We start from the raw sequence: 10648 nt of genomic DNA on the forward strand, positions 1-10648 counted from the left end.
GCTACCTTTTCTCACCATCCGTCAACCCTGTTGTCACAATCTGTGGCAAGATATAAACAGATGTCTACTGCGACAAATTTCAATCAAATCACCTGAAAACTTTTTAAAGCTAAAGGATCAAAGTCATGGAGATGCTTTCAGATCCTTGTGTTGTTTTTGCCTAAAAAAGGCATAGATAACAATTCCTTTAGAACAACAGAAAAACAAATTATGCTGGCTATTCTTTTAATTGCCTGTAGATAATCGACAAGGTAAAAGAGAGAGGGAAGGAAAAAGAAAAATTTAGTTTTGTGCACATCATTAAAAAATCAGCAATGCAGCTTACAGATAGAGTAAATAGCTGCCCATCAAGTAACCATACATTGCTCAACACTAAACACTGTACATGCTGTGTGCTTGCCCCTTCTCGTCTTGTTTCTGATGACTAATGAGCACTGACTCCAGTCTTTCGTGTAATTGATATATGACAATATCAAGACGCTAATAGAGTGTTGGACCAAAGTGAACAGTTTGAAAACCAAATTAGATAAGAACAGAGGAGCTCCTAAGAAGTTCTTGAACCAAAATAAAAGGAGGGACTGGCCAACAAACTCTCACTACCTTGGGCATTTTGAAGCGACTATCAGTTTTATATCTTGCCTTGAATTAGATTGTTAAAAGACAGCACAGCAGCAGCAAAAATGCAAGATGCAGTTCTTCTAGGTATCTAAAGATCAATATTGGATCCCTAGAGTACTCGGGCACCATAAGAGAGGGCTTACTTAGAAAGGCCTTAGAAGACTGACGAGGAGACTGCTCTACAGGGTACTGCAGTTGATGCAATTAGGAAAATATTAAGACTCGCTGGAACTAATCATTTAAGCGGGGAGAGATACGAAGAAGGCTCCTACAAAAAGGGCTCCAACACCCCCCCCCCCCCCCCAACAAAAGGAGCGCCTTGTTCAATTCAAGTAGTTCAAAAGCTGGTTTCATTTTTAAGGTAAGGCATTGAGAATCACTTTCTTTTGTCCACAGTGAGATTGAATTCTTATCTTTATCTTGTAGACATAGTCTAAGATTAAAATTCTGCAACCTCCTCCCCCTTAATGTTGGATGAAGCTATTGTCTCAAAAAATAAAATCCCAAAACCCAAATCCCACCAGTTTTTACCGCCAGCATTTCATTTGCACCCTCATTCGTCTCAATTTCCCTCTCTCTTATGTATTCCAACTCACTGTTCTGTGACTTCTCCCATGAACACAGGAACTAACAAATAATTCCAGACATACACAATACAAATAATATCTCCTCTCCAGCCCAAATTTCCTAAGCCTATCACATCCACAGAGCACAAAGACTAAAAGTTCATTCAATCAAATCTGGACCATAAAAATATAGCACATGAACAACCATACCAGGCACCATTGTCAACTGCTTCCACATCAAATTCGAGGTGGTGATGTAACTGAACCCAGCAAGAACCCACAGATGGGAAAAAGAAGGGGGGGGGGGGGGAGGCAAAGGCCTGATGAGTGACAGGCAGGGAGCTCACATGAAGGTAGGAGACAGGAATAAAGGTTTCAAGCCAAGAAGTAACTTGTGGGTTTGAAGATGCTGCTTCTCTAACTTGTCTGCATGCCAAGGATTGTGTTTTTGTATGAACCCTCTCTGAGTATGCTCGAAAGAGAAGATAAACAGAATATAATGGAGAGAAGAGGGAGGGAGGGGGAGAGAGAGAACGTAAAGTAAGGTGGTTGGCTGTTAGGGAGATCGAGGATGGAGCAGCTGGTAACAGTATGAGGCTTGGAGGAATTAGTCGTGGTGGTAATCCTGGTGGACAAGGCAATGGGAGGTGCAGTTGAGTTTTGGGTTTTTCAGTGTTTGAGAAAATTGATTGTTGAAGTGGCCAAATTTACAATAGGAAAGATGATAGATAATTGAAAAACAAAAAGAAAGGTACTAAACAATTTTGCAAACTAATAATGGTGGTTGTAGATCTTCTTAGTTTTTTCGAATCAATCATAAGCTTTGCATTGGTCTCTATAAGAACCTCAGCCTTGCAACAAGGGAGGAAAAAAAGGCAAAAGATCAATGAGATAAACAGTGAAAAAATATTATCATGTGGTTGGTTGTTCACTCTAAGCTTATATGCAAATATTATCATGTGAAAAAACATGAAGACTGGAGAGGAGGTAAGGATCCTCAATCTGGATTCAAGGAAAACAATATCATGGACAGATTCCAACAGCAAACCAATATACAGATTCAGGACAAGCTGTTGTTAAGTTACACTTGAATGTTACAGGTTACCTCAATTTGGTCAGGATACAATGTTTACCTGTAAACAACTCGAGCTACCAAACAGCTTAAAAACAGCGAAATTCTTGGGACCAAAAAACCAAAGTAATGCCATAACATTACCAAAAAAAAAAAAAAGGAACCCATAAACGCAAGTACATGGAGTAGAAAAAAATTGGAACTATGCTTAGGATATTGGCAAGTAAAGCACCTACGCATTGCAAAAACATTAAGGTTCCCCAGAATAAAACTAGATGCTTGAGAAGTTTGTACTTCACTATTGGGAGACCATCCCCCCATGCTTCTCTTACTCTATTAAGAATCAAATTCAAATGCCGTGGCGGTGATAAACTGATTACCATGCAGTTGTATTATTTTAACCAATCATCAGGCTCAGTTCTCGGACCTTTTGACATAGCAACAGTTTTTACATAGCAAATAATTTCTTTTGTTTGTTATCGAGCCAAACTTAGAGCTATTTTAAGGAAAGGAACAGCCATTTAAAAAAAATGGGGAACAGCCACGAATTTCAAAATCTTGAAAAAAAGAAATGAAACTTGATGGAAAGCAGTAGTTGGATAAACTTCATATTGAATTTTCCTACCAGGTTACTCATAGTAAAACCAATTTAGATGTCTTACACTTTACAAATTCTAAATTGCGAAAAAAAAGGCAGTAAAAAATGCTTATGAAGCCACACTCCTACCACTTCCAAACCAGAGCAGCTAAATAAATTTCATATATTTAGCCAAGACAGACAAATCTTATTATGCCAAATTAACAATTAACATTAATCCTTTTTTGCAAGCTTTCTAAAATGTCAAATAAAACAAATATATATGCAGCTATCTCATTGTCAAACCCCTCTCAACAACTTATAACATGAAAAATTCCTCCTCTAATACAGCAAGAATGCTAAAGCAAGCATGGTATTATTAGAAGGCTCATATGACTCCAACAAGAGAAGATAAAGAACCAACCCCAAATCAAGGGAACTCTTGTTACATATATCATTTCTGATGTACTATAACAAGTTAAGATTGCAGTGATAACAAGAAATCCATGAGCTACTAAGATTTGCTATACCAATCCTTTACAAAATGTTGCCTCGGCTAACTATGTTAAAGGAAGAGGCATGGCAAAACATACCATCTACCGTTGAATATTAAGCATAGCCTTTGCTTCACTCTGCTCCTCGACTAAATCATCACTTGCATACTTACTCAAGAGCTCCATCTTCTTCTTTTCTAGCACCATTCTCTCAATCATCTTGTCATCCGGTAATGGCACATGTACCACAAATTCCTTCTCCTTCTCTTTTTCCTCTCTTTCCCTCTCCATCCTCCTTTCCTCCTCAATTACATCTTCCACCTCCTCATACAAGATCTTAGATGCCAACCCAGCTTCTGCAACTTCCCCGCTCTTTACTCCTCTCCTCGCTTCCTTCTTTTTCTCTAAATCTGCATTCCAATCTGCCAAGGCCGCAGCCCTCATCTTCTCCTCTGCTGGCCCCTCTAACTTCTCCAAAATCCCATCCTCATCATCCCTATACCCATAATAACTTGCATCAATCCTCTTGTAAATGTCATACCTGCAAAAGGTTAATACTCATCATCAGCCACAAAAAAAAAAATCCACAAACACAAAAGAAAACCAGATATTTCAATCCTGTTGCTTAAGAAATCCAAGCTGTAAAGAACAATATAATCAACAAACTCATATGCTCAGCCTAGGAATATACAGATCCGATATGCACGTTCTCAGGCACATATATTTTACAAATCATATAGATAATGAACAACACATACATGATAATAATAAATGAAAACTTAAATTAAGTTGGACAATCAAATAAGGAAACTTTCAAGTCAACAATACATGAAACATCTCTTCTTTATAGCGGAAAGTCTCCTGAATTTACAGACTTTCCAAACTCAACAAATAATTCTTCCAAACCCCATTGAGTCATAATTCACCAAGGAAAAAAAAAGGCCAAATCATCATTCCGTTCATGTGAGAACATTAGGTCTGTAAAGAAATTTCAACATGTTTTGTTAATTATGAAAAAATGTATGCACTTCCCAACTTACCATCTAGCAACTCAAAAGCATCTGATTTTTCCATCTTAACATAACATATCGATTTTTCGCATGCTATCTAGGTTCAATTACACAGTTCCACTAATCCTATTTTGCTTCAATTAAAATTGAATGTCCCTCTCAGCAACATACCAAAAAATAAAATAAAATAAAAAGCACATATAAGCTTATGTTCACAATTATCCATATCCACACAGCCACCTCATGACCATCTGCATCATCAGACAACAAATAACCAGACACGCAGGTATGTTCCCACACAATTCATCATTCACTAACAGACTAGTGATTGCTCAAGGACTAGCCCAGTAACAAAAGTAACCCTTCAACTGGTTTTCAACTTTGATCTAGGCCTTCTACTAGTTACTCGAATATATTTGATTGCTCAAACTAACTCTCTGAGTACAATTTGATCCAAAAATTTGAGCTTCAAAGAAGTTTGTTAACATTTTTCCCGCACAACTGCATGTAACTAGAATAAAACCAAAAGAAGAAAACAAAACCTCGATATTTTTTACCTCGTTCGCCTTTTACGCAACTCAGGTGGCTTCTCAAACAACTCCCTAACACCAGGTAGCTTCTTTGCTGCCCCAAAATACCTATATCCAGGGCCACGTCCACCAGGGTTCGGAACATCAACGATATTCCCATCTAAATCCGTCATCTTTGCCGAATTCTTTATGTAATTTGGTCCACCAAGCTCAATTATCCTTCGTTCCCAATGCCCTTTTTCTCTAATCAACTTATTAATCTCATCATTAAGGTCCCTCAACCTATGTTCCCCTAACCCTTCGTTCTGAATCTCCGCGACCTTCCGCCCAATTTCCCGCATAATTTGCTGCCTCCATTTATCTGCTTCGGCTAAATCCCGGCACTCTGAGGCTAGAAATGGACGCCGTTCCTTGGGCTTCTTCTTCTCATCGGCTTTCATTGCTATGAACCTGTTTAGCATCGATTGAGCTTTCTCTTCGTTTCTCGCCATGGTTGCTGCTGAATTGGTGGTCCTGCTGCTAGGGTTTCTAGGGTTTTAGGGTTTCAAATTGGAGACAAATTTTGTGGCTTCTTCCGGACTTGCTATTGAAGTGATTCACTGATTTATTTGCTTTTGGATTAGTTTGGTTTAGGATTTCCGAAACTAACAGATGACGTCGTCCAATCGGCAACTTTTGTAGTACTGCTTCAAGTCAATTCAGGGGGAATCGATTTTTCATAAGTTGTAGTACTCCACTATTAGCAATCGACTTATTTGTGATAATTATAGATCCACCCCCCACACTGTTGGAAATTACGACAACGGATGTTATGTTTGTAATAGAATTAATTAAGATTATTTAGGGTTTCAAATATGGCTAGTCAAGACTGTCAAGTCATTTTGGTTTAATTGAGCTTAGATTCATAGATGGAACCAGGGTTCTAGTTTAGAGGGAGGTGAATGATCGTACATATTTTGGTGAGAAAATTTATAGCAAATAATGAAGTTTGGGGTAAGATCAATCAGGTAAACCACAATGATAGCGTTTGAAAGAGAGTCAATGAGTGAAAGCATAATAATAGAGTTTAGATAAATTCTCTGTGTCATTTTTTTACTAGTACTATTCTGTGTTTTAATCCAATAAGGAAGTTGAAACTATTATTCAAACTTGTTTATTAATTTTCACAAGTATGTTCAAATTTGGTTTGTTTGTAAATTGAGTCAAAATGTGAACGAACTTCTATCGAGTCAGCATTTTAAATTATTTGCACACAAATTTACAAGTTTAATGCTAATTGAGCCAAATTTGAAATTAAATTGAACACAAAATTTTGCTCATGTTTAGTTTGATTAGTTTAGTGAACCAAATCCATTGAAACTCTTATAAGTCCAAACTCTTTAGTGAACCAAACTCTTATAGTTTGATTTATCTTCCAATCCTTAATTCAAGTCAATTTAGCATAAATAGATTGTAATTATAAACAAATCTTTCTTATCCCGTCTTTGTTTCCTTTTATATAATTTCCTTATTAATATGTTGTACTAATCTTATATAGATTAGAAATTATTTGTTAAAGGAAATTTGTAAAGGAAATATTATAAGGAACAAAAAATAACTTTAAATAAATATTTGAGGGGGAGGTAATAAAATGCTGGTGAAAAATCCTAAATACCTAATGCAATTTTGCAAAGTGTTTCAAGGAGCGGCTGCCTTGCCCGTCCCTCCTAATTTCTCCCTGGATAGGTTTTAATTTAGAGTTCAAAATCAAATCTTAATTTGAGCGCCGAAGAGAATTTGAATAGCAACTATATTACATTTTCAAGTAAATCAAATTGACACTTTACCAAAACAAGTACTTGGTGATGGGAGTTGATTAGAGAATGTTTTTGAACAAGCTTGCTGCTAAGTAATGCATGAATGGACAAAACACTTGTTTAAAGAACCATATTTGCTTACTTGGTCGTAATTGCCAACAAAAATGATGGAATGTTTATATATCTAACCACAAGTTCATGAAAAATGTATTTGATGCCTTATACATAATAACCGTAACACTATGAATGTATTAAAAATGAAAAATGTACTAAATAATTCATATTATTGAGTTCAATTGAGGTTACTAGCCTTCAAAGTCAATTAAGTATTTTATATTCAAGATTGTTTTTATAAACCTCAAATCTCCCTTCTCTTCCATCTCTCACTTCTTAAATCTTATCTTTTCCCTATTAGGAAAAAGAATAAAACATAAAGCAAAAAATCAATTTTATAAACCTCAATAGGAACTCAATCAATGTAGACTTATGTTACGCCAGTAATCAGATTAGCTTTAAGACCTAAACAATTTTGAGCCAGTTCAATTGGTTAGTCACTCGAATCGGGTCAAATTTTTTGCAACATTTATCAAACTATATATAGCTTCCCTAAAATTTGACCACTCTTATGGTGTGTTTGGATTGCAATTTTTCTTTGAAAAATTACTACGTTTTTTGTGGACACATTTTTCAATTACTTTTTTATCTCATATATATCGAATCACTACAGTAATTTTTTTTACAAAAAGTTCAGAAAAATGCAATCCAAACAAGTTTTTGCCATATTGTGAAACCAATCTCATAGTTCATTGCAAAGTTTTAAAAGGTAGGGGTGATTGAGTAATGCATTTTTCATTGCTCTAAGTGTGGGCGAAAGCCTCAAGGCATTAGGCATAACCCCTATAGATTTCTAAGTTTTAACCAATAAAAAAAGAAAAAAATACATATAATTTTGTCAATAAATTGTATACAATTATAAGTTTCAGCTTTCAAATAAATTTTGTTGGTTAAATAAATAGTTAATTAGATAACAAACATGAAGTCCACTAAAGAAATCAAGAGAACTTTAACGAATTGAGGGCTCAATTATAATTTTACAAAGGATGAATTGCAAAAAAGATAGTCCGAATGAAAATGGGAAGATTTTGAAGTTTAAAAAAGTACAAGGATTTGAAAGATAAAACTTGATATCAGAAAGAGCCGCCGCCGATCCATTGAAGTTTTCAACTAAACAAGCCCAACTCCTTCTCCTCTGTGTCCAGGTTAGCTTCCAGCAACTGCAACAAGAACCCCAAAACCCCCTAAAAATTAAACGAAAACGCGTACCGACACACCCCTAGTGCGTGTTTGTGTCAGGAAGTGATTGATTGAAGGTGTAGCTAATGTCGGTGGATTGTTCTTTGAGACTAATTCACAACAGCCCTTTATCAATGGCTGCTTTTTTACCCAAAAAAGTCAGGCTTTACTGTCAAATGCTCCTCCTCCTCCTCCTCTCAAGGCTTCTCTTCTGCTGGTAGATCCTGTTTCTACCCCTTTATTCTTTTGCGCATTTCTTCATATGGGGTTGGTGTTAGAAAACATATTTATGCTCGGAAACGTGTCGATTAGGAAAAAGAATAAAACATAAAGCAAAAAATCAATTTTATAAACCTCAGTAGGAACTCAATCAATATAGACTTATGTTAGGTCATTGATTAGGTTGGCTTTAAGACCTAAACAATTTTGAGCCAGTTCACTTGGTTAATCTCTCGAATCGGGTCAAATTTTTTGCAGCATTTATCAAACTATGGCCCTATTTGAAACCTAAGTTTTTTGACAAGTTTGTTTGCTACTAGTTTTTTAACAACTTTTGCTACAGGAACCCCAAAAAATCTTATCAAAATTTTTAACCTACACATTCAAAATATCTAATACACAAAAAACTTCCTCTTTTCTTCCCCACCCTGATCCACCACACCTTCATCGCCGGCCACCACCTCCGCCGCTGCTTCCGGCGCTGGCCTTCCTTTTTTTTTTTCCTTTCTCCCTCTCCCCCTCTCCTACCCTTCCCCTCCCCCTTTGACCGATTTGCAACCCTTCTATTTTCTTTTTTCTTTTGTTTTCTCTCCCTCCCCCTTTTCTTCCCTCCCCTCTCCTCTCCCTCCGCTCCCCAGCCACGCTCCCCCTTCCCTTAGCTGCGATCTGGTACCGTGATTGGCTACGATCTAGTCACGCGATCAGATTGGGCAAAAGGGGAGAGCGGAAGGGAAGGAGAGGGGAAGAGGGAGATGGACGAGAGGGGAAGAGAAAAAGCAAAAAATAATAATAATAAAAGAACAAAACCATGGCTGCTGGTTCTGTGAAACCCGCGATTTTTGGCCCCTATTTTATTATGTCATTATTGTAATTTTTCCAATTAATTAAAAAGATAAAGTTTTAGGTAAAAAGAAATAATAAAATAAAGTAACGGTAGGATGGGCTAAGTGGTTCTATTAAACAAAAAAAAAAAAAAAAACTTTGGCCCAACCCACCTACTAGTAGGTAGTGCTAGGTTTAGGATTTCATTGAAACCCTAGACAGAAAAGTAACCCCAACCTTACATTTCTTTTGTCTGCCTCCCTAGAGCAAGAGCCGTCAGTGAGAAGAGAAGGGAGAAGACAAGAAAGTACAAAGAGTAATCTCTACACCATCAACATCCAAACCAATACAAGTAAGATTCTGACCTATAATTTTATGATTTATTCTTTGTACGAATTTTATAAGCCTAGGTGTTCAATGGGTGATTCTAATAGAATTGAGTCAAGATGCTCGATAGCTATTAAGGGTTCCAATTCATATATTAGCATATTCTAACAACTTGTAGGAATTTACGATGGAATATGTCAGTGCAAATGGTATCGAGCACCAAAATTATTGTGTGAATTCTGTGGATTGCACAACCACAACTGGTGTATCATTTGTGGGTTGCATATTCATGGAATGGATGGATTGGAAGCCTTTGTTTCCTGGAAGAGATCATATACATAAGCTACGTATTCTTGTGAAGGCTTTCTTATTTGGAGGTAGACATTATATGGTGATTTTTTTTAAATAAAGTATTAGAAGCACTGTGTTAAGTTTATTGTTCTTGATAAACTGTTCATATAGCAATGCAATGGGTTTCTGTAAGGCCTAATATACACCGATTGATGTCTCTGGTGAAAAAAAAAAAAAAAGATAGTCCAAAACAATTAGTAGTTTGGTCTTGGTCTTACGGCTGAAAGTACAAAAGAAAGAAAAGAATTAAACATTAATCCATCAAGCCAACGGGATAATAATTCCAAAGCTTTCACAACACAAACAAGACAGACCCAGAGAAAAAGAAAGAAGAGAATGAACCCTTATTGGAGCAAGAGAAAAGGTACAATTGGCAATTAGTCCCAAGGATGAAGACGTGCTTGAGTTTCATATTTGGTTTCCATAACTTTCAATACAACTCCAAAACATTTAAGATAATTAAAGTATTCTGAAGATTACTTTATGGTCCAGAAGGTTTGACATATAACTGGTTCTATAAATTGATCTTGAATCAAGTGGTCTAATGGTTAAATTGACTCCAAAATATTTTAAAATTACCTAACGATATATGTTGATATTTTGTAATGCCCAAATTAGTTAGGCTCAGTCATTTTCATAAAGTAGATTATTTTAAAAGTCTTAATTTTTCTTAAAAGTCCAACGCTATTATAAATACCCAATTTTGGTTAAACAAATAAAAAAAAAGAAAAGAAAAATGAGTGAAACTGTCTAAGTTAGGAAATTTTAGGAAGGGGAGCCATGCTATTTTTGGGAAACTATTCAAGAACATTTTAGTGAATGTCCAAACATGTTTTCTAGAATTATTTATGGTAGGACTATGCATTTCAAAATTAAGATAATTAAATTGATTAAGGGATATATGTTATTGGTTATAGGTTTGAAGCAAGTTTAAGGGCACATTAAGAATTTTCTCAAGAGAGCAGTTTGAGGT

At 36.1% G+C, this 10648-nt stretch overlaps 1 protein-coding gene and 1 long non-coding RNA gene across 2 annotated transcripts; one reads left to right on the forward strand and one right to left on the reverse strand.

Annotated features, from left to right (window-relative positions):
* Nucleotides 1-3245: 3245 nt before the first annotated feature.
* On the reverse strand, nucleotides 3246-5557 carry LOC113701031 (uncharacterized). The gene is made up of 2 exons (XM_027221481.2): nucleotides 4895-5557; nucleotides 3246-3868 (listed from the first exon to the last, which is right to left on the reverse strand). Exons 1-2 carry the CDS (start codon nucleotides 5356-5358, stop codon nucleotides 3430-3432), a joined length of 903 nt encoding a protein of 300 aa, XP_027077282.1. The 5' UTR covers nucleotides 5359-5557; the 3' UTR covers nucleotides 3246-3429.
* Nucleotides 5558-7792: 2235 nt separating this feature from the next.
* On the forward strand, nucleotides 7793-10648 carry LOC140011433 (uncharacterized). The gene is made up of 4 exons (XR_011818589.1): nucleotides 7793-8173; nucleotides 9263-9349; nucleotides 9503-9701; nucleotides 10593-10648. It is a non-coding gene; the product is annotated as an uncharacterized lncRNA (long non-coding RNA).

The sequence above is a fragment of the Coffea arabica genome, chromosome 7e (assembly GCF_036785885.1).
Source record: "Coffea arabica cultivar ET-39 chromosome 7e, Coffea Arabica ET-39 HiFi, whole genome shotgun sequence".
Taxonomy (NCBI): domain Eukaryota; kingdom Viridiplantae; phylum Streptophyta; class Magnoliopsida; order Gentianales; family Rubiaceae; genus Coffea; species Coffea arabica.

Bases quoted from the DNA above. Each gene is read 5' to 3' on its own strand.
- LOC113701031 (XM_027221481.2), bottom strand. From the start codon at position 5,358: ATGGCGAGAAACGAAGAGAAAGCTCAATCGATGCTAAACAGGTTCATA. The intron at 3,869-4,894 runs GTAAAAAATATC...AACCTTTTGCAG, and splicing joins TTGCGTAAAAGGCGAACGAG to GTATGACATTTACAAGAGGA.